Source organism: Arvicanthis niloticus, chromosome 26 (genome assembly GCF_011762505.2).
Source record: "Arvicanthis niloticus isolate mArvNil1 chromosome 26, mArvNil1.pat.X, whole genome shotgun sequence".
NCBI classification, from domain to species: Eukaryota; Metazoa; Chordata; class Mammalia; order Rodentia; family Muridae; genus Arvicanthis; species Arvicanthis niloticus.
This window is the reverse complement of record NC_133434.1, coordinates 28,946,297-28,973,389: the sequence shown is the minus strand read 5'-3', so window position 1 is coordinate 28,973,389 and position 27,093 is coordinate 28,946,297. Positions and strand designations below refer to the sequence as shown.

General features: G+C 44.3%; 3 protein-coding genes across 3 annotated transcripts in view; 1 reads left to right on the top strand and 2 right to left on the bottom strand.

The window, feature by feature from the left end:
* Positions 1-1,403: 1,403 nt before the first annotated feature.
* LOC143439284 (large ribosomal subunit protein P1) lies at positions 1,404-2,799 on the bottom strand. Its single transcript, XM_076925425.1, has 3 exons — positions 2,624-2,799; positions 2,164-2,238; positions 1,404-1,657 (listed from the first exon to the last, which is right to left on the bottom strand). The coding sequence occupies exons 1-3, from the start codon at positions 2,693-2,695 to the stop codon at positions 1,460-1,462; spliced, it is 345 nt and encodes a 114-aa protein (XP_076781540.1). The 5' UTR covers positions 2,696-2,799; the 3' UTR covers positions 1,404-1,459.
* Positions 2,800-7,664: 4,865 nt separating this feature from the next.
* On the bottom strand, positions 7,665-13,453 carry LOC143438764 (kinesin-like protein KIF23). Its single transcript, XM_076924462.1, has 11 exons — positions 13,334-13,453; positions 13,016-13,142; positions 12,525-12,683; positions 11,613-11,770; positions 11,086-11,259; positions 10,745-10,924; positions 10,025-10,336; positions 8,866-8,948; positions 8,603-8,684; positions 7,913-7,987; positions 7,665-7,694 (listed from the first exon to the last, which is right to left on the bottom strand). The coding sequence occupies exons 1-11, from the start codon at positions 13,451-13,453 to the stop codon at positions 7,665-7,667; spliced, it is 1,500 nt and encodes a 499-aa protein (XP_076780577.1).
* Positions 13,454-14,090: 637 nt separating this feature from the next.
* Positions 14,091-27,093, top strand: part of LOC143438763 (uncharacterized) — a 31,536-nt gene continuing 18,533 nt past the window's right edge. Inside the window, 4 exon segments of the mRNA XM_076924461.1 lie at positions 14,091-14,125; positions 15,096-15,268; positions 15,339-15,443; positions 26,289-26,585. Coding sequence (XP_076780576.1) covers positions 14,091-14,125; positions 15,096-15,268; positions 15,339-15,443; positions 26,289-26,585 — 610 coding nt within the window.

The following is a 27,093-nucleotide window of genomic DNA, read 5'->3' as shown; positions in this document are numbered from 1 at the left end:
TAAGCATCTCCCAGCTCAGGAGGCCCCACTACTGCCAAGCAGCAGCACACTGCTGGGGAAATCCACGTCTGGTATTGGCCAGGTGCCCACGCTCCTTTACAGCATCTGCGTTTAAGTGTATAAATGCACGTGCCACAGCACATTTGTGGTCAGGAACTGGACCAGGCTTGCCAGAGCACCTTCACTCTCTGATCTATCTCACCAGATCCAGTGCTATACCCCAGGTTAGACAGCCAGAATTCCCAATCCTATCTCCGCTCTCAGACAAGGAAGGGTTACAGTTCGATAAAGAATTAAGAACTAACCAGTGCACCCATTAAATTGCAAAGGCAGGTGATTTCTGAGGTTAGCCAGGTCTACACAGGAAACTCCAGGCTAACCAAGGCTAAACAGATAAGACCCTTCCTCAGCCACCCAACTCCACAAAAGGTTACCTTGAGAAGACAATGTCCCATCAAGAGGGAGGTTAACAAGTCCTAAGAATCAAAACAAGACTTCCATTTTAACTGGGCAATATAACACTCAGTACTGCACAAGTCAGAAGTGTAAACGCAGCACATCAAACTGAGCAGACCTGGAGGCCCAGAACTATTTGAGGCAAACTAAAATAACAGCCTATGTCCTGCCATGCTGTGCTCACCGTCCTGCGGGGTAGGGATGTTCCAGGGTCACAATTCTGTCACTGGGCCATATCAGTTCTTAATTTTGATACAACTAAAACCATACATATAAAATTTATCTATTTTGTAGTTCAGGCTGGCCTTGAATCCACTCCCTGCCTCTTCACTAAGGTGGAAGCAATGGGGAACCTGGCTTCTTACCTAGAGCTGTCACAAAGTCAGCCTCAGGCTCTGGTCCTAAGGACTGAGATGCCCATATGAAGTTGTAGTCACACACCAAGCCTTGCTGCATGCCTTAATCCTTTTAGCTGCTGTTTTATCAAAGGTACAACAATGGACAGGTAGGTTGCCCTGCCCTTCTAGATGCTGCTGTCCCATCCTGTGTAATCCTGGATGTCAGGGTGCTTACTTATCACAGCTTCTACTGAGATCCTCTCATGACCCTCGTGAAGTTCTTTACACATGACCATTGGGAGACTCAGTTATTTTGCCATCTTGGACAGTAAGAGTTAGCTTTCAGTCCTGTTAAGCACTTCCACGGCTTAAGTTTTCAAATGGCTGGCACTAAACAGGTGCTCTGAACCTAACAGTCACTTGAAGGGGCCTTTCTGGAGATAGACCCACCCGTCCACTCTACCCAGATGGTCCAGTTCTTAGGTAACTGACCCAGGCCTTATTTTTCATATAAGTAACTCATGCTGGCTTTGATCTCAAGACCCTCCTTCCCTGACATTTTCTGGGACCTGTTACCATCTCTGAAACAAGAGCTTTGTGGCACACAAGTGAGACCAGCCCACCTACAGGTTCAGCTCCTTATTGGACATGTCAACAAAAGCAGTTTAGTCAAAAAGACCAAAGCCCATGTCATCCTCCGACTCCTCGGATTCTTCTTTCTTTGCTTCCACTTTCTTCTCCTCAGCTGGGGCAGCAGCGGTGGATGGAGCAGGCCCACCAGCAGGTGCAGCTCCAGCTGCCGGAGCAGGCCCACCAGCACCTACATTGCATATGAGGCTCCCAATGTTGACATTGGCCAGAGCCTACAACACAAGGATACAGAAAAGGTCTTTAGTCATGTGCTTCAGGATTTAATGATTCAGTTCAGATTTTTTTCACCAGGGACCAGATCAATGTCCAGGACTACAGTAAATCAGTACACAATCAAGACCGACATTTCATGCAGAGAGACTGGTCCTGTATCTGGTACAAGAAAAAAATTCCTCCTATGTATGGGAAAATTGTTCTAAATAACCCAAAGAACCAAGTGATGAACATATTTTCAAAGTTTCTAAACTCTTTGAAACCAGCCCCACCAGGCGGTTGACCCCACTTGCCAGAAATAAAGCTATTTGTGTAAATAAAATGTAGCTTTCCATTTTGCAAAAATCTCACTGTTTCAAATGCCCAAACTTAAGAGGCAACCAAACCATGGACTGTTAGAAACCAGGGCCCGACATAAAAGCCACACCAACAAGTACAAACTAAGATACGAAACTCAAGAATGGCGGTGGAAATCATACATTAGCAAGCCTAACCCAAAACTTACCTTTGCAAACAAGCCAGGCCAGAAAGGTTCAACACTGACACCAGCTGCTTTAATGAGGGCATTGATCTTATCCTCCTGGAACACAAACGCCAACCCATCAGAAGGATCGGAATGCAGTTAGAACTAAGTCACAGAAGTCGCTTATACAGAGTTATGTTCCCTATTTGGTCTGAAGTGGACCTTATAAAGACAACGGCCAGGTTTGATGTCTCAGCGGCTACTGGGACTGTCCCATATGCCTGACGACCTGAGTTCGACGCCTAAAACTCAGAGGTAAAACCCACTTTAAACCCTTGACCTAACAAGTGCGCTCGGGACCGGCATTCACACGTCTAAGGTTAGACCGCGCGCGCAGGACAGAGCGCATGCGCCCCAAGGGCCTCCAAGTCACCCAGTGCTCCAGAATGTGATGAGTCGGGACGGAGCCCGGTGGCCGCCCCGTGGTTACACACGCACTTACCGTGACCGTCACCTCGTCATCGTGCAGGATGAGGGCGGAGTAGATGCAGGCGAGCTCGGAGACAGAAGCCATGTTGTGGACTGCTGGCACGGTGCTAGTCGCCGGATGAAGTGAGGGCCTCACCCCAACGCGGCCTTAGCTTCCTCGGAAGAACAGAGGACCTGGGCTTCAAATGATGACGTCATATGCGCCTGCACGCCGTTACTTATGGAGCCGCGCGAACCAATCGATGCCCGGATCAGGCGGAAGGGGCAGAGCTAAAAAAACCAAGAGGAGGCGGTGTCTGCTGAACTCAGTTCCGGACTTGCGCGTTCGGTTTCCGCTTCGATAGGCTGTTGGGGCTTGCCAATATTACCAGTGCTCAACTTTAGAGTTTATCATGGGAAGACGTACTGGTCCGGTCCACTGCTTAAACTGGCAGGAGCGTTCCCACGGCTTGGGTACACCGAAAAGTCGCTGTCCGTCTCAAGCCCTGTGGGTCACGTGGTGGACTCACCCCCTCCTAAATCTCCCTAACCCTCCGCTCTGGCGTGCGGGCCAGAGTAACACAGTGTCTATGGTGACGTAGGAAAATACCCCGAGGGGTCGGAGTTTCGAATCAAGTGCAGTATAACAAGTTAGTTCATTAATGAACTCTAATTCATTGCATTGAGAAAGCAGAGAGGGGCGGAAGCCACCTTGCAGCACTCAGGTTCGGTTCCAGCACCCCCAAAAGTGCCTCGAAATCCAGATCCAGTTCTACGGGATCTGAACCTGGCAGACAGGCTCAGGTACAGATAAAAAGTAAACACACGCGGTATGGTGGCGGGGGGGGGGGGGGGCGGGGGGGGCGGGGGGGGCGGGGGGGAACAGAAGGAAGTAGGAGATCACGTGATAAAATGCGGCAACTAATTATATAGACCCCCTAGAAAACTAGCAGAGTAACTTTGATGAACAGACATCTAAAGCAAGTATCAATAGGACAAACGTTTTCCTTTGCCCCTGTTTTAGTGCATGGTGCTTTGTCACGGCAATAGAAACCCTAAGTGCTCATAAACACAATTAACTTAAATAAAAACACACTGCCAGGTTAGGGTACAGCTTGTGAACAACTTGTGTAGAGGTGGCCTTGGGTAGAAGCTATGAAACAGTTATCAAGAGGAACCTAAGTAGAGCCTAAAATGGATGCTTTTCTCCAAATAATATTGTTCCAATTGAAAGATAGAAAAATCATAAGTTGATCCCCTGAACCCTACTCTTAAAAGCAAAGACATAAAAACCTGTAAGTCAAACACTGTGTTGCCTCAGTCCCAGGAAATTAGCTGACCATTTGAACAGATGGCCCTAACTAAACAAACCTTAAGATTCATGGTGTCAGGATGCTATGGGCCCGAGATTAGCTTGGCCGGGCTTTGAACTAACAGCCCTGAGACAGTTGGTGCCAGGATGCTAAAAGTTTGAGATAAGCCTGACCCCCTTGAACTGGAGCTCATGATATATAGTGTGAAACTAGTTCGAAATAGCCAATTATAAAGTGACACACCATCCATCTTAGGAATTTGAGATCAAATGTATCGATGACCTAGTGACCTGTTCCCCCTCCTTCCCCCTTCCCTAACTCCACTCTCAGCCTTCCCTCTTCCCTAACTCCACCCCCACCTGGTTTGTAGATTCCCCCTTAAAAGCTGTAAACTTCTTTTGTTCTTTTGCTGAATTCCGCTGCTTGAAGGAAAGACAGCCCTGGCTAGCCAGTAAACCTCTTGCGATTTGCATCAAGTTGTGTTTCTCGTGAGTGATTTGGGGTGCGTCTGCAGTTCTCCACGGATCGGTGAGGTCCTTTTCATTTGGGTTTTACACAATCAAAATTCTATTCATGATCTCAATTGAATTTGACAAGATGGCCTCCGATCTTCACACACAGACACACAAACCCAACGGGTTGTCATGTACCCCAGCTGGCCTTGAACTTGCCATGTAGCTGAGGCTATCTCAGAATGTCTGATCTTCCTCCGCCTGCCTGGGATTGATTTTAAGTGTGCAATACTACACTAAAACCGAGTTCATGCAGTGCTAGGGATGGACTCCAGGGCCTGGTCTACCCTGTGCACTTCACCCACTCAACTGCATCTCAGACCCCCTTAAACTTTGAGATACGACCTTACTATACAACCCAAGCTGGTCTGAAAGAAGTCCAGGTGGGCCTTGAATTTGTGGTAATGCTTGTCTCAGCCTGCTGAGTGCTGGGATTAGAGGCTTATACCACCACACCAAGCCCTAGGTGCCATTGGCAATGCAAATAGATTTGTAGGCAAGAATAGAGCACATAGGCACACCCTCATGCTACTGAGAACTTGATAATGTCAGTAGAAAGTTGAGATCCAGGGAGAGGAGAATGGGTGGCTCAAAACAAAGTTCTACAAAGAATGGGCATGGCTCTGGTGGTAGAAGTCCTCTGCACACTGAGGCTCTGGAATTAATCCCTACCATCACAGGTAAAGGTGCCATAAAATAGAAAAGTCATGGGCAGGGAAATCCAAAGTTTCAAACTGCAGAGGATATGTAAAGTCCCCCACACGCACAAACTTACTTAGTAGTTTTATTGCAAGGAAGGACTCTTGTATTCTCATGGCTTACAATTTGGAAATACTCATTAAATCAGTGAGATCCTATATCATATCCATCAGTTCATACAAGGTAACTCTGACACCAAGACAGGATGATGGGGACTGAAGAGCTGCTAGTGAGAATGGTAAGCTGGCAAAAGAACAAATTTGTAAAACCCAGGTTAAAGCTGGGTGTGCACACAGCCTACAAGCAGCACTTCTAGTCATGGTCTCCACCCTCAACAGTCCAGCGTGTGTGCACAAGGGGTAAAGCACAAGGCTATTCTCTGCAGTGTAAGAACTACACTCTTGAGGGGAAAGGAAGAACATAAAACATCCTGCGGTCACCGTGAAATGTGTCAGTCAGTGTGTGCCATCTCAGAACTGAGTGACGGAGCACACTGAAAAAGAAATCCTGCTAAACTATCTAAGCTCCTTCTAAGGCTTTGATTTTGAGCACTTTCATTCCCAGGATGTTGCCAAACAAAATTAGCCATTAGGAGCTAAGAAGTGTCCAACAAAGACAAAGTGTAAAGATCAGACAAACACATGGTACTTCTGACATCAGACTTGGCTCTTATAAGTCAACTCTGGGGTCCATGAGCAAAATCTTAGCCTGTTTCATACCCCATAAAGGCAATAGTCTTCACAGCCATGTTTCTTTCTCTTCTCCAGTGATCTCTTTTATCGTAGCCCACAAATACCAAGCACTAGATAAACAGAACACTCTAGATGCTGGGGAGCATGCCGAGTGAATGGCCACCACACAACTTTGTGATTCTTAGTGCTTTTTTATTTCAGTTGAAAGTGAATATATACATACAAAATTCTAACTAACTTCCTAAAATGATTTTACCATTGGCCAATCGCCATCTTTGTTGCGCCAAAAATGTTGAGGCCCGAGCTGCCGCTCCGGTCTGTGGGTCAGAGTCTAGAGAGAGAGAGAGAGAGAGAGAGAGAGAGAGAGAGAGAGAGAGAGGACGGACTCGAAGAATGGAGACCAGACAGAGTGTGATTCAATCCCATTTATTCTTCAGTCTCTCTTCCTAGTCCAAGTCCCAAGTCTTGAGTTCCTAGTTCCTTGTTGTTCTCTTCTGAGTGTCTAATGTCTACTCCTACTCCTAGTGTCTGAATCTCTGTTACTCCAAATTGTTCTCAACTCTCCTGTCTGCCTCTCACCTTTTATATGTCTCACTTCTAAGCCATGCCTTTTGGTCACGCCTTTAAGTCATGCCCTTAGGTCTTATCTCTAAATCTGATCTCTGAGTCACACCTAAGTCACACACCTTTAATCTCACACACCCAAGGAAAGTCCTGGGTATCTAAAGCAAGATGTTATCAGAGTGTGCTCAGCTGTTGTAGGCTAATGCAATCAAGTCTCTGGTCAGGATATATGGCTCAAGATGGCTGCAAAGCTGATAGCCGCTTTCTGCTAAAAGTCGGCTCCCAACACATCTTTATTTTGAAAGTCTTTATTTTGTTAAATAAGTATAAAGTGCATTTTTTGATGCTAATCAATATCAGCATTTGATTTTTTATAAAACCTTAGAAAATATTCAAAACAGTTGGAAAAGTCACAATAAAAAGGCAACGTGATCTAGATACATTCTTCTGAAAAATGACTCAGACACTGCATCTGGCACAGCTTTGGATAAATCACCAACAGGAGTGAAAACAGTCTTCTGGTGCCAGGGCTGTCAGTTCAAGGTTTCTTGCGCCTAAAACAAAACCATTTGGTATTGCATTCTACACTTCTCAACATAGTCTGGAAAATGGCTCTTTAGAAATATTATGTGAATTCCTTTTAGCAGAAGAAAATTTTAGTCTTTGGAGCAAACAAGTAGCTTATAGAATATAACAGGAGGTACCTCAGCTCCCCTGTTCTGCGCCTACTAAAGCCATCTTCCTCATTTCCAAGGGAATTAACCCAAGGTTAAAATTTAGAGAAAGATGTGTAAAGATTGGTTTTATGAAATATGGAAAAAGAATAGGCCGGCTCCCTAGGGTGGGTTTAACAGAAGAGCAAATGAATGGTGTGCTTCCTTCAACACAAATTCTGGCATTCAGCTTCACCTATCTTTAGAACACGTAACCCCTGGCTGGGCAGTAGTGTGTCACACACCTTTAATCTCAGCACTCAGGAGGCTGAGGCAGACAAATCTGTAAGATTGAGGTCAGCCTGGTCTACAGAGTGAGTTCCAGGATAGCCAGGGACACAGAGAAACCCTGTCTCAAAAAAAAAAAAAAAAAAAAAAAACAAGACAAATACAACAAAAAGAACATATACTTACCCCTATCCAAACTCTTAAGACCCAGGTAAGAGTGACACAAAATGCTGTCATCCTTAAAGTCTGTGGAATCTTGCAGCCAAGCCTTGTCTATGATTCCAAAAGAGCTAGCATTAAACATGTTTTGTGTATTATATGCCTTGTCGTATTTAAGAGTAAGACAGCCTCAGTTCATCTCTTTCCATGTGCTCTCAGCTCAGCCTGAAAAAGATTTAGAAATGGGTCAGTGTGAGCAAGAGCTGCCAATGTGCTGACATCTCCTCCAGCAACTCTCACAGCACTCTGGAGAGCTGGGCGCTACAGAGGCTGGCCACAGACTGTCAGTAGGGCCTGGGGAAAAAAAAATCAGAGAGTGAGGAAAGGCTGGGCCAGGAGTGGTGGTAGAAAGCCTGGGAGAGGGAGGACAAAGCAGGGCTGGCCATAGTGGGTTGTTCGTGGAGCTGATATCCGGGTCCCAGCTGAGATCCTGCCCTCATTTCAACAGCAACAGAACACTAGAGGAGAGTGACAGGAGAGGAAAGGTCAGCTCCCATGATCCAGAAGCATACATCCATTTAGATGGGCTCTACTGCAATGAAATCCAAAACTGCTCTAGTTCAGCGAAGACACCTAGGTTAAACCACTAGTCACACACTTACGATTCATTTCTGCACTGGCAACACAAGCAAGAAGGGCCTGGAGATTATCCAGGTATATTTTCATTTTAGATAAGGAGAAAGGGTATACCTGAAGAAGCTGGTGGCCAGGGCCTTGCCCCTAGAGTCTTCTCCCCCTAGAGGTCTTCCCTCAGAAGCAGTCGTTAGAGGGAGCACTGGGCACTGCTGCAAGTTAGTCCATCTGCTGTGATTTGCATTAGTCTGGAGCAATACCCCATTCTCAAACCCTGCCCCCACCCCCTACACACACACACACACACACACACACACACACAGAGGACCTTTAATATAGAGCAGACCTAAAGATAAGCAAGTGCCCTACCAGAATGTTAGTTACAGGCTTCCAGGCTGCATGGGTACTCTGTGGCTTTGCCTCAGCATCTTCAAAGAGCATTAAGTGCTACAGCACTATGTAGCTAATATTAGCAAGCAAGTCTTTAATTTTCCCCCTACCCTTGTTTCTACATCGGTCCATTCAGACTCTGTACCATCTGGTTGGGCAGGTGCTAGTGTGGACGATCTTCGTTTTCGACTACTGAAAAAGGGGAAACATGGTGCAACAATCACTTTTACATCTGGGAATGAAAAACAATAGAAGGGGGGAACCACCTACACCCCTGCAGAGAAGTAAAGATAAACCTCACAGGATATTCGGTCCCTAAGAACAAAAGGCTGAGAAACAGCCCTTTACAGATATATTTGTGACCAACACTCACCCAGTTGGCGATTCTTGTTTTAAAGTCTCGGTATCAGTAAACTGAACTGATTGTCCACCACCTCTCGTCTTATAAACATCACCCTAAATCCAAGAGAAAAATGTCAGTTACACTTGATACATCCAAATGATAGGCAAACCGATCTGAAACTGATCCAAGATTCTTATCCATATATCCAAAAGACCCTTGAATTTACAGATCAAATTCTTCAGAGACTTTAGTCCATCTCTCATTAACAAGATGGTCACCACAGATAATCAGCAACAGTCTTAGCTGTGGGGAATATATTTTATTGCACCTATATCTTTAAAACCTGAACTGCAACAAGGGTCAGTAACCAAGCCCACATTTCAGTGTCGTCCTTGCACGACCTGCAATGACTCCCACCCATCACTGTCTTTTTATCTTGTAGCCCTGATTTTTTCCACTGGCTGTATGATCAAAAGAAAAATATCCTATAGGCAGGAAAGGCTCCTGCCTGCCTGCCTTAGCCTCCCAAGTGCTAGGGTTCAAGCAGATTGTCAATATAGTTCTGGGTTTACTTTTGAAACATAAGTTTTAGCTAAAACTTTACTACTGTAGTAACTAAAAACAGCAAGAAAAAATTATTTTGGGAAGGGGAACCAAAAAGAAAGAAAGAAAGAAAGAAACAGACAGACAGACAGACAGAAAGAAAGAAAGAAAGAAAGAAAGAAAGAGAGAAAGAAGAAAAAAGAAAAAAGGAAGGAAGGGGAAAATATAGTCTCGTACATTCGTATTTGGTCTGGGGGAAATTATCGCTCATTGATAGAATAATTACTTAGCATGCTGAGACCCTAGGTTTGATCTCCAGCAACAAGGGGGAAAAAAGAAGAAGAGGAAGAATAGAAATGAGAGGGAGAGAGGGAGTAAGACACTCATGTTCTCTGATTCTCTGCAAAGCCTTGTGTCATGCAAGCAGTCTACTCTAGGGGGAGCCATGCTGGCTGGCACTCACAGCTCACAGACACATGCTTCTGCTTTCTCACATCTTAGCTGATGGCAGGGAGGCTGTCAGAAAAGTCAGAGCTTCTTCAGTTTGGAGCCCACCCACCTTTCCATTGAACTTCCAGAATCAAGTTACAAAGAGCAGAGGAAAGGAAGTCTATCACTACAAGGCTTTAAAGAACGCTGGACTAACCCTGCGGCAATGGTCCTCTTCTATGCCTATGTCACTGCTGAATGTAGGGACCATCTCCCTGCCTTCAGTCCAGCACATCCCTCGCCTTCTGTCTGACACGACACACGATTTACTTTGTCCTGGTTCCTGCTGCCTATGCCTTGCAAGAGAGGTGACATTGACAGGTGTGCTGAATGGAGATAGTTTCTGCTCCCATTCCGAAATACAGGAAGCTACAGAAATGCTGCTGCAAGAGTTAAAGCGTCTGTGGAGCTGTGGCTGGCTCATGAGTTGCTGGCTGTTGGAAAGCTGAGCAATATTGTTACTAGAAAGCTAAAAAAATTGGAGAAAGATTAATGAATAAGACTGAAAAACTGAGAAACAATATTACTTTTCTACAATTTTACTATGTGATGATTCAACATTTTAAGAAACTGTTTGCAGTCATTAATTTTTTTGTGACATGCTTTTTTTGAGAAAGTCTCCGTATGTAGCCTTGGTTAGTTTGAAATCCTGTGTAAACCAGGCTGGCCTTAAACTCACCAAAGGTCTACATGCCTTGGCCTCCCAAATGCTGGGACTTAAGGCATATGCCACGATGCCAGGCCCATTTGTGCTAACTTTTAAAAGTAGAAGCTTAAAAAATATAACATGAAACAAAACAATTCTCACGAAGAAACATCCCTCAAATTGGAACAAATTTTCTCTAGCACTAATCTAGACACAGCTGCAAACACTTACAGGCACAGGCGAAGGAGAGACAGATCTCTGAATGATTTTCTCCCTGTCCCGCTCCCGGGAAGGTCTCTCTGGTTTCTCAGGTTTGGGTTCAGTCACAATGGCCTTCAGCTGTTTGAGCTTTTCATCTTTGACCCAGAGTTTATTCTGCATCTCTAGCTGGGTGGCTGCCACCCGACGCTCCTACAGGGAGAAATGACAAATTACAGTCTACTTTAGTCACACTGTATCATCCGCTTTATTGCTTAAAAAACGACAGTTCCCTATTTCCAGAGATCAGCAGATACCAAAGCTCTGCAACAAGCACAGAAACGGAAAATATTTAACCTAAAAACAACACTCACACATTCCTTCTGCCACTTCATCGACGTTTCTGTCACCATGCCTTGTAACCTGGCTTCTAATCTGCGCTTGTCAGAAACCTGCCGCTGAAGCTTCTGATTCTGGCTTTCAAGTTCCTGCTGCAGACTGCGTTTATCTTCTTCATAGATTGTAGTTGTTTTCTCCAAAATCTCAATCTGCAAAGGAGACCACTGTGCTCAGCATCTGGTGTGCAAACATTTCACCTAACTGTAGAATAAAAAACCCTTAAATTGCTCACAAAAGCAAACTGTGGAAACACACACCCGCACATGGACGCACCCACACACAAAACCATATTACTGCTCTATCTCATCTGAATCCTCAGTTCTACTCCAACCCAGAAAGAAGTCATTCAACAAGCCCCTCTTCAAGCTAAGCTCTATTCCTAAGCTTAAAAGACCACAGTCTCTTCCTCCCTTTCAGGCCCCTCCCAGCAGTGACACGCACATGAGCTGTTTTGGGAGCACTGCTGAACGGCTAGCACACAGGATAAAATATGACCACAAACCTTGTACTCCAAAGTTTTGTTTTTCTTCTCCAGTCGCTCTATTTCCGATTTCTGTCCCAAGATCAATTTTTCTTTTTCATTTAGTTTTTCCTGAATGTAGTTTTCTTTATTTGATAGAGAACTGTCAAGTGTTTTTAGTAAGGCTTTGAAAGCTACACCTATAACAGAGCATACAGACTCTACTGTTACTGAGGGTACAAGATTAAAACCAACAAAAGCAGCTTCCATTGATAGACACTTCAGCAAATCCCTCTGTGGCATTTGGACACAAGAGAAGGCTGGGAATGCAACTGCCTGCACGTGTCTGCTTTGTATATGCATGAGGCCCTGAGCTCAATACCAAAAAAATGAAAAAGAAAACAAGTTTGGAAAGAAATTAGGAGTTTGATTCACAGACCTATGGGAGATGTTCATAGAAGTATTCTGTAAGCTCTCCCTAACACTTACAATAAAGCTTGATTACAACTGCAAAAAGAGAAATAATCCTGTAGTTGAGATCAGCTGAACCTAGCAGAAGACCCTGGCCTACCAGGGCCACTCAGAGGCAGTCATTCCCATGACGTGACTGTTCAGTTGTTCCACACACTTTTTCAAACACTATTTCATCTTTCTCTACACCATCTTGAGGTACAAGTTATAAATGAATTACAAACAAGGAAAAACTATAAAATAGCAGCTTGTATCCATCACTATTAAAAATTATAAAAGGCAGGGAGGCACCCGTTTTTTCTTCTTGCATTCTTTAAAAGTAGAGCTGGTGAGGAAAAACCTTGCCATTCAGATTAAACAATGCCTTGAGACCACGACAAAGCCAAGAAACAAGTCTTCTTGAGAGATGTCTCAACAGATGGCGTCACTAAAACCTGTTTCTGCCTCTGAAGTCACAGCAGCTGTGACCAGCTCAGCCCTTACATCGTTTGTTAAGGTCCTCAATCGATAGTTGTCGTTGGTGATGCCGTTTCTCCAAAGCGTCAATCATGTTTGGAAAGGTCTCCTCATCATTGATATCCAAAAGCTTGCAAGGGGGCAGTGGTGGGAAGCTCTGTAGAATCACTTCAGTCATCAAAGGTTCTGAATTGAATTGAAAAATTATGAAAGAACTTAGGTAAGTCTGATGCTATGAGCAAAGCCCATGAACTAGTAACCACAGAATTTATTATTATTATTATTATTATTATTATTATTATTATTATTGCTTTAGCTTACTTAGTGATAGAGTTACAGGTATGCTTCACTATGCCCTGCTTTAGGTATGGAATTTTTCAAAAATTAGACAAAATATAAAACAAAAGAAACCTTATATTTTAGTTCAAAGTTTCTTGCATTTGGTCCTTGAGAAGATTTTTTTTTTTTAAGTTATAAAAAGACAAGCAAATGAACAATGATATAACAGCAAACCGTACCATCTCCAACTGGGCCTCCCTGAGGCAGGTTTCTGTACCGACTCCCCGGTGTCAGGCCACATATCACCTTGTCTACTGGTCTTGCTACTTCGACTTCTTGCGTTACTTCAGCAAATCTCATGACTTGCTGAAAATACAAAACAGAATCTGTAATAGCAAGCCTACCTGTCCTTCTTTATGGATGGCTAAGTGGTTTGTCTGCATATCCAGTGACCCTGTACAGATCTACAAAATGTGCAGAATGCCATTCTTCACATCCAAGTAGCTGCTTTCCCTAGAGAAACCAAACTGTATAGGACAAAAAAACACTTAAATTACCAAGCTTTCTTCATAGTCCTCAGCCCTTGGATTCACACACACGATCATCCGAACCTTCCCCTCCCCATCGAAGTAGTTCTTGAATAGATGGGTTAGCTTTGAATCTCGATATGGAACCATCTATAAAGACACCCAAAAGCTAAGCATATTAGACAGTAAAATTCAGTAAAATGAGACACAGGCTCTCAGTCTGTAGCCCCAACTGGGCTGGAGCTCTCAGCAATCTGCCTGCTAGGCTCCAGGATGCTGGGACTGCATGCATGCACCTCTGTGAACGTTCAGCACTCACTTGACTTTCCATTTAAGTTCTGTTTATTCATCTACAAATACATGATCTTCAACACAAACAGAAATTCCAGAGTTACCAAACCCAAATCTACACCTCACAATGGTCAGATGCAAAGATGCATTAAATCAAAATTAATTTAGGCTAAAATATTAAACTGTACAGTAATCTCTTCACTGTGGTGCACAAATAAAATTGTAACAACATAAAAACCTCTCTAAATAGCTGAAAAAGCCATTAAATTCTTTAGAATTGGATGTCATTTCAAACAGCCAGCTCAGGTGGGCGTGGTGGCACACATTTGTAATCCCAGCACTTGGAGGGGAGAGGAGCTTTGAGGAACACCTGTCCAGCTGTGCTCACAGCAGGTGGTACAGTTGGGAACCAGATAGCCTAGTGGCAGTGGGGTGGTGGTACTCCCCTTTTCAGGAAGAGGTATTAACTAAATTGAGTTATTCTACACTAGTCTCTATGAACTTTGAGTATGGGGCTCTCCTTAAGAATGTGTAAGTTACTAGGTACAGGTGAAGAGGGCTAAGACCCGAGAAGAAAGTTTCCATCTCATCCCAAAGAGTGGGAGAGACCATTTAACTTTTCAGATCTAATTAGTGATAGCAGGTTTGCAGTCAAGAACTAAAAAGTTACAGTTAATCCTGTAGAGAAAGCACACTTTCTAGCTAAAACCAGTTTTATACAACTTAGTGCATTGATTTAACTGTGTGTTCTCCAAAACCCAACTTGCATATCGCTTTCCTCTCCTTTCAAGCACACACAAGACAGAAATGGACTAAACACACACACACACACACACACACACACACACACACACTGAGAGAGAGAGAGAGAGAGAGAGAGAGAGAGAGAGAGAGATTACCTCAACTGGATCTTTAAGGTTTGTCTGAGATCCTTTTTTTATTACAGGTTTCCTGGGCATCTTAGCCTTCCTGGTTAAGAAGGAAAACAAAGAAAAAAGAAAAACCAAACAAATATAAATTTCAATTCAATATTAACATAGAAGACATCACGAATTCTAACAATGGTGAACTTCCAAAGGCTTAAAAAATCATTTCCCAGCAATCCCAAAATACTGTACAGCAAATAACATGAATATAAACAATAATAAACTGCATGAGAGAAGTGTGGTACATGTAATCTAACTCCTTAAACTGTGATTGGGAAAATACACTTTTGATACCAGAAGTACCCAGGGGGACTTTTGTTTGATTTCATTTTTTTTCCAAGTTGGAGAACAAATTCAGGGATTTGCTCATACTGGGCAGGAAGAGTAGATTATTCACAATGCTGAAATTTCTTGCTATTTTAAGTAAACAATATAAAAAATTTTTGATTTGTTTCAACATTCTTTATTGTTTAACTTTTTTCTTTCTCATTTATAGGCTACAAGACTATTTAACCCAAATTGAATCAGAAGATTCGTAGGCCAGTGGAATACTCACGCCGACTTCATGACCGAAGGCTCCGTGCTGTGCTGACGCGCGCGCGGGACATCGGGCTCCGACCGAGCAGGGCTGGCGGGGACCAAGCGGTGCAGACGGCGGCCGCGGGGACCCGGACTCAAGCAGAGGAGAGCCAGGCGGCGACGCTGCGAGCCCAAGAGTGCGCCCGCCCGCCCCGCACAGTTCAAACAGGCAGAGGGGCGGGGCCTCGGGGAGCTGTCACGGCCAACAGGTGCGCTCGCTCGTCTCCTTGGCCAATCAGCGACCGTCTGCGGCGAGGGGGCGGGGCCTCGAGGAGCTCTGGCGCTGCTAGGTGCGCTCGCTCTCCTCCTTGGCAACCCGTGGACCCAGTGGGAGCTCGGAGGAGGTAAAGCCGTGGCCGGGCACGTTCTCTACTCTTAGGGTGGCCGGTTGGCTTCCAAGTCACACACAATCTTATTCATTTCATATTTTATTTTTACTTTGACACGTAGTTCTCGTTTACATTTTATATTACTTTTGATACTTAATTTAAGACAAGGGTCTCTTGTAGCCCAGGCTGGCCTCAAACTTACTGTGTATCCCCCAGGATGATCTTGAAGTCTATACCAACTTGGCAGTTAACCTTTTGTAAGTTCCCTTCTCTTCTCTTTTCTCTTCTCTTCTCTTCTCTTCTCTTCTCTTCTCTTCTCCTCTCCCCTCTCTCTCCTCCCCCTCTCCCCTCCTCTCCCCTCTCCCCCCTTCCCTCTCCCCTCTTCCTCCTCCCCCCTCCCCCCTCCCCCTCCCCCTCCCCCCTCCCCCTCCCCCTCCCCCTCCCCCTCCCCCCTCCCCCCTCCCCCTCCCCCTCCCCCCTCTCCCCCTCTCCCCCTCTCCCCCTCTCCCCCTCTCCCCCTCTCCCCCTCTCCCCCTCTCCCCCTCTCCCCTCTCCCCCCTCCCCCCTCCACCCTCTCTGTGTTTGCACGCGCGCACCCTCTCGCTCGCAGGGGCGATCAGGATCAAACCTAGAGCCTCACAATGCTAGGTAAAAAGTGTTACCACTAAGCTACAGATCGTTAACCGTAAAATTTTTGATTTTGATGTTTCCTGGATATACGGAGGTGAATAAAATCTGCCCACTGCGCTTGTGCGACCACCAGAATCTACCCTTTGTCTTCCACAAATTGATTCTATCTCACTGAATCCCTGCCCCTGCTGATCTCTGAGGATGATGTATCCACACCTGCTTCTGTGACTCAAGCTCCACTTCCTTAAGGCCGACAATGATAAGGATAGTCAGTTTAGTATCCAGTTAAATGTCCATATTACTGGATATCAGTCTTTCCAGTATTTACTGTTGCAAAATGCTACAGTGAATAAACCTGAAAATGCATCCTTGTGTAGGTGAGATACATTTCCAGAAGCAGATAGAAAGCTAACAGGCTTTGCTACCATCACCTTTCAAACAGTCCCATTTGACAGCACTCTCGCCTCTAAATCACAGGACCCATTATGTCACCTTTCACCTGTCCCAAACCTAAGACACATGCTTGGAACGTATCTGTCCCCACACTCAAGTCTCTCTTATGTCTCTCAGTCTTCCTTTCCTCTGAGAATCCCTCACTTTCTCTGGATCCTGGAGCCCCTGCCGCCATCACTGCAGCATTGATTTCAGCATCACCCCCCAGAGCCTAGCCCCTATTTACTGAGTCCTCTCCCAGCATATCCCCCTCAGCCTCGCTAGATGGCACTGTTGCATGCTCAGCGCTTATCAGTATGGGCTTGGCCCGAAGCCTTGAAAGGCTGATGGAGGCTCTCACTGAAGGCTCTCCCATGTTCCATCTGTAGCTTTTCCTCAGGCTGGGTTCTCTCTCTTGCTCCTGTCCATCCACAGTAAGGCTCTCTACCTCATTCATTTTCTTACAAGTACAGTCACTGCAGCCCTGAAAGATGTGTACTTCTCTCTAGAATTATTGATGGAGACTATATTTTTAGAGATACAATCTCACGTATCCAAGGATGGTCCCAAACTCACTAAGTATGCAAGGATGGGTTTAAACTTCTGATCCTCTGATTCTGCCTCCCTGGTGCTGGAATTATAGGCATGAGCCACAGGACCAAGTTCTGCTGTGCTGAGGATCAAAACCAGGGCTTCAGTGTAGTGGCACACACCTTTAATCCCAGCAATCAGGAGTCAGAGGCAGGCGTATCTCTGTGAGTTCAAAGCCAGCCTGGTCTACATAGTAAATTTTAGGACATCCCAAGCTACATAGTGAGACCCTGTCTCAAACAAACAAACAAACAAACAACCCAAAATAAATAAAGAAAAACAGGACTGTGTATATTCTAGGCAAGTATTTACCAACTGGGCTACACCACCAGTCCCTAAACACCCCATTTTAAATAAACTTAAAACTTAATATTTATCCTTATTCGGGACTCATGCCCACATGCTTCTTGTTACAGAACACACACAGAATCCGTGCATGTGTAGAGAACTCTGCCCAGTTAAATCCTTTTTTGATATGAACCCATTAAAAAATGTCAAGACATCATTTGCTACGAATGCTTTTGGCCACTCTCAGCCAGCACCACACCAACTACTTAACACCGAAGTCTGGCACATTCTGAAATCACGTTTCCTTTTCATGTAATTCAGGCTCAGGGGTCCGATACAGGGCAGCTGAGAAATAAATAATGTTGCTGAGGCTGAAGATGATGCACAGAATCATGGCCGCTGCTATCTGAGGCAAAGAGAAGGGTCTGGAGGTGGCCAAGAGCCACTCCTTCCTCAGGGTCTTGTCCAGAAGGATGGCTACCATCTGCAAGTGTGTGGCCAGGATGACGCACACGTGAAACAGCTGGTGACTGTGGCCTTGTAGAGTGAAAAATTATAAAGGCCATTTTATGAAATATGTGTAAATTTTTCGCCTTAGACCTTGGGCAGAAAAGCACCTGCCAGCAGGTTTGGGCCCATCTAATTGGTTACAGAGGAGGGGGAGTTACAAGACAAAGGCCTGTTAAAAACATCCCAGAAACTGACTGGCCAAGGGAAGAACCCCCATGGTACGGCCTACTAGTGTTCAAAAAAGGTAAAACAACCAATCCTGTGCACCCGCGCGAAAGTTCGCTTTTTCCCTACCCCGCCCATATATAAGCACTAGACCCCTGAGCCACGAGGTCAGTCCCTCTATCCCCTATGTGAGATATGGGGATATGGGCTGGCCCAGAGCTCTGATTTAATAAACCACCTCATGTGTTTTACAGCAAGACGGTCTCTCGTGTGTCCTTTGGGTGCGTGCTATCCTGTGACTTAAGTGGACCTCCTTTCTGGAGAGTCCCGGACCTTTCAGCCTGTGACAAACAGAAAAGGCCATCAAGATTACCAATCAGAACCAGAGAAACGCCTCAGTGGGTGAAGACTCCTGCTGCCAAGCCTGATAATCTGAGCGCCACCCTGGCGACCCTCAGGAGAGTAGCCAGTCCAACTATTGTCCTCTGACCTCTGCATGTCATGGCTTGTGCACACCCATACATACACACATATATATGTAAATTAAGTGCTAAGGAGTCATCAGTTAAAAGGTATATGCACACAGGCTGTGCTATGCGTGCTAACATGGGAAGGCAAAAAGCCAGCCAAGAGATCCTGTGTATGATTGTGTTTGTTTGGCCTCACTGATATTTTGAGACCGGGTCTCATGTTATCCAGGCTCAACTTCAACTCACTGTGTAGCTGAGGATAACTTTGAATCTCTGATCTCCTTGCCTCCACCTCCTGAGTGCTGGGATTACATGGTACAGAAAGAACTACACCAGTTTTCTAATTTCATTTGTAAGAAGTGCTTAGAAAGGACCTGGGAGATGGCTCAGTGTATAAGACTGCTGGCTGTGCAAACATGAAGACCTGAGTTCAAATCCTTAGCACTTACATGAAATATCAGGCATGGTCATGCATGCCTCTAATTCCAGTGCTATGGAGGGTGGAGACAGGAGGATTGCTGGGGCTTACTGTTTGCCAGCTGAACCCCAGGTTTGGTGAAATATTAAGGCAACAAGGCAGAGAGTGATAAAGCATGAGATCTGCCATCTTCCTCTAGCCTCAGAATGCAAATGTACATGCATTCACACACCTACACACATGTACACGCACACAGATGCATACATCCACACACATGCACCATGCACACATATACCAACCCCCTCCACCCACACATATCATTTTTAAATTTAAAAATGTTCAGAATAGGTGAAGCCATGGCAGGGGTAGATATTGGAATCCTCACTGCTTGTCAGATAATCCAAATGGATTTAACTTTGGTACATTTACTGGAGGTATTATAACACCGTTTTTACTTGTAGAAGTTTCTGGCTATGGAGCTCAGGCTAGCCTTGAACTCACTAACTAGCATGGTGGTCCTTTTCCTCCAGCCTTTAAAGCCCTGGGACTGCAGGTGTGCCTGTCCCTAGATGTGGAAATCAGTACTGAATTGTGACTTCACAGTGGGGCTGGTGAGCTCAGTCCAGCAATGACATCCTAGAAGGAGAGACCTCAGTCAAGGCTCTCATTAGCCAGATAAGAAATAGTCAGACATACTTGTGGCACCTGATCTTAATTATGAATTTGTTTGGATTTAGAGTCAGCCTTGGCACCAGCACTACTCCTCGTGTGTGTGTCTGTGAGTCAGTGTGTATGTGTGTGTGTGTTCAGAGAGACTTAACTGCAGAAGAAAACCTGCCCTCTGAGTGGCATCTTCCAAAGAACAGTGAAAAAGAAACAGAAAAGGTGGTATCCCCTGCCTCCTTCCTCAGCAAGAACATCTCTTGCTCCTGCCACCATCCTCCCCTGCCTTCAGACCCCAGCTTCTTCACCCTTGCAGCATGGACTGATTACTACCAACTCCTCAGGGTTCCATGAGGCCTCTAGTCCTAGTTTTGAACTGTTGGTGCATCCAGCTTTGTAAGCTGAACAGCTATAGCAGCTTCTCTGCCTCTCCAGCGTGCTGCCAGGCATTGTTGGACTACCTAAACCCAATCTAGTAAATCATATATCATAGATATGCATCTATATATTGAGTTCATGTGTGTGTGTGTATGTGTGACTTCTAGAGAACCCTGCCTAATAACACTTTATTTTTAGGAATCAATACGAGAAAATTATGAAGACTAAATGTAGCCGCCTGCGGCCACAAGTCGAGTGGGTTCACCTGAAAGGGGGGCTGGGAATGAAAGGGGACGGAGGGCGAGAAGAGAAGAAGCCAAGACAAAGTTCTCTGATCAAGGCTTGAAATTTAATAATTTGCTTTCACATATAAAGGGGAAGCCCCACCCTCCAGAGTCTCTTCTTGGTTCAGCCCAGGGGCTGGGCAAAGAGATAGCAGTCCGGAAGGTGTCAAGGCTAGCTCAGCAGGCAGTCCATTCTTCTTAGCTCAGGTAGCAGGCTCCAAGGCCCAAGGCTGGTAATGCAATGCCTCTCCTAGGTCCTACAATTGCTTGATCTAGTGTGGTAAAAGACTTGCAGGCCTTCTCAGGCCTGGGGAAAGGGCACAACTAAATAAACAAAAGTCCTCTTCTAAAGCAATTTTTTCATCAACCCCATTTTCCAAAGGAAATTGTTGGGCCCCCTGCTCTCCCAGGGCTAACTCTGATGTCAGCAGCATGGGACCAGCCAGCCAAGTTTTCTATCTGCCTCTTCTCACGTGTCTTTGTTTCAACTTCTGGCTAAACAGAGACATGACCAGGGGCTCTCCTTCTGGGATGCCATGCTGGCCTGAGCTCACCAGCCCCACAGTGGTGGATAGGAGCACAAGCAGGAGGGACAGGAGTAGGCAGGGTCATGAGAAAGGAGTCCAGGGTTAGGGACTTGGACACAAAAGGCAGGACAAAAAGATGGCACTTTCCATGACTGAACTGTGACTCTGAGCCATTTACCTCTGAGCCATTTATATGTGGAAGTCCACCCAGTGGCTATCTTTGGAGGGATAGTTAAATTCCAGTGAGGTCAGTGGGGGTGGCCCTAATCCACTGTGCATGGACAGGATCTACACCGAGGAAGAATCCCATGAAGACTATGAGAAGGTCCTTCTCCACAGGCCAAGGAAAGAGGAGGAAGACACCATCCCACTGAGACCTCCTTGTCAACTGTCAGCCTTCTGAGTGTGCTTCCCTTGTGTGTGGGAACTGCAGACCTAGCAAACCATTACAACATGATAGTTAAATTTCAATTCACTTAGAGTATATGTGTTGGCACATATGTACCATGATATCTATGTATATATAGGTCAGAAGACAACTTCACTTCTCTAACTGTCTACCATATAGATTCCAGGGACCAGGCCTGGGTCCCCAGTGCCCTTGGTGGTCCAGCTGGATACATGTACTGCCACGTCTTCAGGTTTTAACTTTTCCTTTTCTCCTGAAATATTTAACCTGCTACTACTCAGACATTGTTCAGACATTCCACTTCAGACATTGTTCTTCCTTTACAGAAGTTCTACTTCCATTGTCCTTGGCATGTTCCTGTTTTCCTCTGTTTTCTTGAACACATGAAGCACATTTGTAAGAGCTGTCTTCATGTCCAGATCTGACAATCCCATCACATGTTGCTTCTCTCTTTTACTGGTTGATTTTTGTCCTCACTTAGGATCATATTTTTCTGCCTTTTCACATGTCTGATAATTTTGTGTTAAGTAGTATATTTCCCCAATTAGTCATGAATTTGTTTATCTTGTATGCCTTACTTCAGTGTTCAGTAATATGTTGTATTTTTAAAAAGCAGTTACTATTCATAGTACACATGAATGAAAATGTCCTCACTGCATTTTACCCTCCTGAGTCACGTGTACAGCACAGAACTTGTTACATGTAAATACACAAAGCCTTTTATTCTTGTATAACCTAGCCCATGCCAACTCCTGCTTTCGTTTTGTAAGTCTGACCATTTTAAATGGCCTTTATATGGTACAATGGCAAAGCATCTATCCCGCTTTTTAAAATAAGGACCCAAATCCATTTCAAGAGGGTTCTGACATCGAGAATAATGACCTCCTAAAGGCTCCCACATTCGAAATAACTATTTATTTAGCGTATTTCATACAGTTAAGTTTTAGGTGATGATAAAAATCTTGGAGACAGAAACTTCTTGAATACTACTTATGAATCTAAAAAACAAGAGAGTATAAATGTTGACAAAATGAACAGAGAACAAGGGTTATGGTATAAGACCACCATAATGTCTATCAATATGGACTGTAGAAGTTGTGGAAGAGAAAGAAAGGGGCAGAGATTGTATGGGAAAGAAAATATAGCTCCAAATACCCCAAATTTGTTGAACAATGAATAGAAACATCCAGAAAGCACCATGAACTCCATGTAGAAAGAACTTAGAGCTTAGCCACCACAGTAGAAAGCAGATTCTCTATGGCCTAACACCTCTGTACTTCAGTATTCTCCTCAAAGAACTGAAGCATGGTCACAAAGTTCTATCTGTACACCCACACTGATGGCAGCACTGTTCATGCAGGTGGCCCATATGCCCAATGATGGATGAATAGGAGAGGTGGCCCAGCCCCTTGCTAGCTACAGCACATGGGAGAGCAGCCACACCTTGACTGGGCAGCACAGTAGAGCTGGCTCAGGTGGCACAGGTGCAGGTGGGCGGGGCCTGAGGGCATGAGAGCAGAACTGCTGACCCTGCCCCTTGCCAGCTGTAGCACTGGGGCAGTACTGGAGAGCTTACCCTGGTGGTGTGGATTCAGGAGAGCTAGCGGGCTGACCAGCTCAGTTATTACTTAGGCCAGACATCCAGGGCTTTGAGTTAGTCTACCCCAACATCTACCTCAACTACAAACTGCTAGAGCAGTTCTGTAGAACAAAGCTGCAGGATCTCCATGACACAGGGCAACAGCAGGATATGAAGAGGAGTCCTGGTGAGGATCCAGTATTGATGGTGTAGCAGAAGCCAGAGGCCTGGAAACAGACCAATGACTCACTGCAATGAACACTCGCAAGTAAAGACATGTGGGCAAAAGGGTAAATATTGTGGGACACATTGTGCCACCCTACAGCTTCCACAACGAGATTTTTTTATACTTTTTTTTTTCTTTTGAGGGAGAGGTTGCTACGGTAGGGGGGAATATGAAGGGACGTGGAGATGACTCGGATTGGGATACATGGCATGAAACTCACAAAGAATCAATACAAAGTTTTAAAAAATATAATTACAAATGCTTTCAATTTCTAGCTTTAACTCTTTAAAAGTTTTAAATTTGTTCTCTGAGAACAAAGCAAACAGAAACGTCACATCCAAACCTATTTTAAACCAAATACTCTCTCAGGCTAGGTGTCACATATATGTTTCATTTCCAATGGTTTTTTTTTTTTTTTTTTTTAAACACACTGAAAATAACAGAAAGTTTATTTTTAATAAGTTACCCAGAATGAGTTCCCTCCAAATCCTTATTTTCCCCTTCAGGTTTTGGTGTCTAAAACAGGCATTTCTTATATAGAAGTTGGAAATGCATTATGATTTCTACACAGATTATTATATGCTTTTATTTTTTCTTTAGCCTTTTAGAGAATGTTGAGAAGCACAGCACGTATCGTACTCAACTCAGATTTTAATTTTTTCTTCTAATGTTTCTGAACATCCATAATTTTAGAAATAACATTAAATTAGATCTAGTACCCAAGAACATAAAAAGCTGTGTGCTGATGTCCTTTTTGTAAACTAGCACACTACCTTCACGAAACCTCCATAAATCCTCCCCCTATAAGTCACCCCCAGATTACTCACACACCAACTGTTAGAATACAAATGCTTTGTTGGTAGTTGTTATACTGTATTGTTTAGGGAATTACTATAAGGAAATAAAGTTTATATAGTTTTTATTGCAGACATCTTTAGGTTGATGTTGATCAAATCCACCAATATGGAACTTGCTGAGATGGAAGACCAACCACATTAAATTCACACTTTAGAGGGAAATGTAATTCCTGTTTAAACTGCTACACGTTTTTATATTATTATTGTTATTATTATTTAAGACCATTATTAACAGATCCTTGCAGTTTTTTTGACTTTTTTGAAAAAAATCAAGTTGTAAACTTTATTACAAATTAAAAATGAATTCTTAAAAATCTCAACTGGACTAGATCTGAAACGATTTAAAAATTGATAAAGGTGTCTTGAGAAAAAACAGGCCTTATTTTTCTCTTAAAAAAAAAAAATGTTTGTCATTACCAAAAAAAAAAAAAAAAAAAAAAAAAAACCATCTTTAGGTAAAAATATTAAAAACCCCATGCTGCCTCTGCAGCGCCCAGCTCTCTGGAGTGCTGTGAGAATTGCTGGAGGAGACGTCAGCACATTGGCAGCTCTTGCTCACACTGGCCTGATTCTAAATCTTTTTCAGGATGAGCTGAGAGCACATGGAAAGAGATGAAGTGGGGCTGTCTTACTCTTAAATATGTCAGGGTAAACATGCTGAATGCTAGCTGTTTTTGGAATCATAGACAAGGCTTGGCTCTCTGCAAGATACTTCAGACTCTAGAAATGACAGCATTTTGTGTTATCTTACCTAATGGGTCTTATGAGTTTGTATAGGGGTAAGTATATGTTCTTTTTGTTGTATTTGTTTGTTTGTTTTTTGTTTTTCATTTGTTTTTTTTTTGTTTTGTTTCGTTTTTTTTGTTTGTTTGGTTTTTTTTTTTTTTTTTTTTTTTTTTTGAGACAGGGTTTCTCTGTGTAACAGCCCTGCCTGTCCTGGAACTCACTCTGTAGACCAGGCTGACCTCAGTCTTACAGATTTGTCTGCCTCAGCCTCCTGAGTGATGAGATTAAAGGTGTGTGACACTACTGCCCAGCCAGGGGTTACGTGTTCTAAAGATAGGTGAAGCCAAATGCCAGAATTTGTGTTGAAGGAAGCACACCATTCATTTGCTCTTCTGTTAAACCCACCCTAGGGAGCCGGCCTATTCTTTTTCCATATTTCATAAAACCAATCTTTACACATCTTTCTCTAAATTTTAACCTTGGGTTAATTCCCTTGGAAATGAGGAAGATGGCTTTAGTAGGCGCAGAACAGGGGAGCTGAGGTACCTCCTGCTTTATTCTATAAGCTACTCGTTTGCTCCAAGGACTTAAATTTTCTTCTGCTAAAAGGAATTCACATAATATTTCTAAAGAGCCATTTTCTGGACTATGTTGAGAAGTGTAGAATGCAATACCAAATGTTGGTTTTGTGTTTTAGGCACAAGAAACCTTGAACGGACAGCCCTGGCACCAGAAGATTATTTTCACTCCTGTTGGTGATTTATCCAAAGCTGTGCCAGATGCAGTGTCTGAGTCATTTTTCAGAAGAATGTATCTAGATCACGTTGCCTTTTTATTGTGACTTTTTCAACTGTTCTAAATATTTTCTAAGGTTTTATAAAAATCAAATGCTGATATTGACTAGCTGCAAAAAATACATTTTATACTTATTTAACAATTAAGAATTTAAAAGTAAAGATGGCAACTGTCCAATGGTAAAAACATTTTAGGAAGTTAGTTAGAATTTTGTATGTATATATTCACTTTTTTTTTTTTTTTTTTTTTTTTTTTTTTGTTTTTTCGAGACAGGGTTTCTCTGTGTAAGCCTGGGTGTCCTGGAACTCACTCTGTAGACCAGGCTGGCCTCGAACTCAGAGATCCACCTGCCTCTGCCTCCCAAATGCTGGGATTAAAGGCGTGCACTACCACTGCCCCGCATTCACTTTCAACTGAAATGAAAAAGCACTAAGAATCACAAAGTTGTGTGGTGGCCGTTCACTTGGCATGCTCCCTAGCATCTAGAGTGTTCTGTTTATCTGGTACATCTGTGGCTGTGGCAGAGATAGACTGGCACTCAGTGTGACCTGATGCCTGTCCTTCTCCCAGAAGAGCCAAAGGCTCTGAGTGTCTCCCGGTAGTGATGTGGTTCTGAGTCTATGCAGGTACAACATTCCCTGGCAGCACTAATGCTGTGAATCCCGTTGTATTCTGAGACATCTTCCCTAAAACTATAGACACCTCTGCTTTCCCAGTGCATGTACTTCTTGTTGTTAGGAGCAGGGTAGGTGCTGTAACAGGGCTGGCAAGACAGTGTTCATAACCACTTGATAACTGAGTGAAGCCATTTTTGACCAATCAGTGTGCAGCAAGAGTCCCAGAGATGAGCTGACATGTTCATGTGTGTGACCTTTGATATATATCCTCATCACATCCGTCTGTCCCTTGCAGGTTCTTCCGACAGCCCATGGATTGAGCGTGAAATCTGGATCTTCCTGCAGGAGTGGGAAGTGGTTGAGTATAAAATCGGGCACTCAGGCGAGAAGACGAAGAAGAAAGCCAAGTCTCTCTGCAGGCGCCTCTATAAGCGGGGTCTGAGGAAGAGCTGGGATAGCTGCCTTCAACTGATGCTGAACATGAAGGATCTGCACAGAACTCTTTGTACTGAGAGGCCGGGGACTGAACGCTTAGCTTCTCCTTATGCATGGGACCTGTACAAGATCTTGGGTCACAGAGGCCAAGTCCCAGGTGAGTCTCTTGTGTAAAGAAGACTCTTCAGGTCCCAGAGTGTAGCATCACCTGTGTATAGAGCAGAGCACACAACTGAGGGAAGTCCTTTTCCCATAGGCCTTTACTTCACATAGCAGCCTGCTCTGTGTGTCTAACTTCCTCTGTCACCTCATGGCAATAAAATTTGGGCTTGTCCTTAGTTTACTTCTGAACCAGAGACAAGGCAACTACTTGCAGACCCTCAGGGAGAGTGAGGGTGCCATGTTTATGCACTCTGTATTTCTCTTCTCAGGTGCTCTGTTTGATTGGTCTGATAACCCTCTGCTTTCCATGGACCCCTGGGATTCTGATGTGTCTGCATCTTCTGGACAGCTTCATGGGAACTCATCACTGATGATGTCCAGTCAGATTCACTAGCTCCCAGATCGGAAGCCTGGAATGCCACCTATCCACTGACAGTTCCACATGTACTTCCTGCCTGCGTCCCTGGAGATACCAACCTTCAGGTGCCATGGTCAACTTGGGA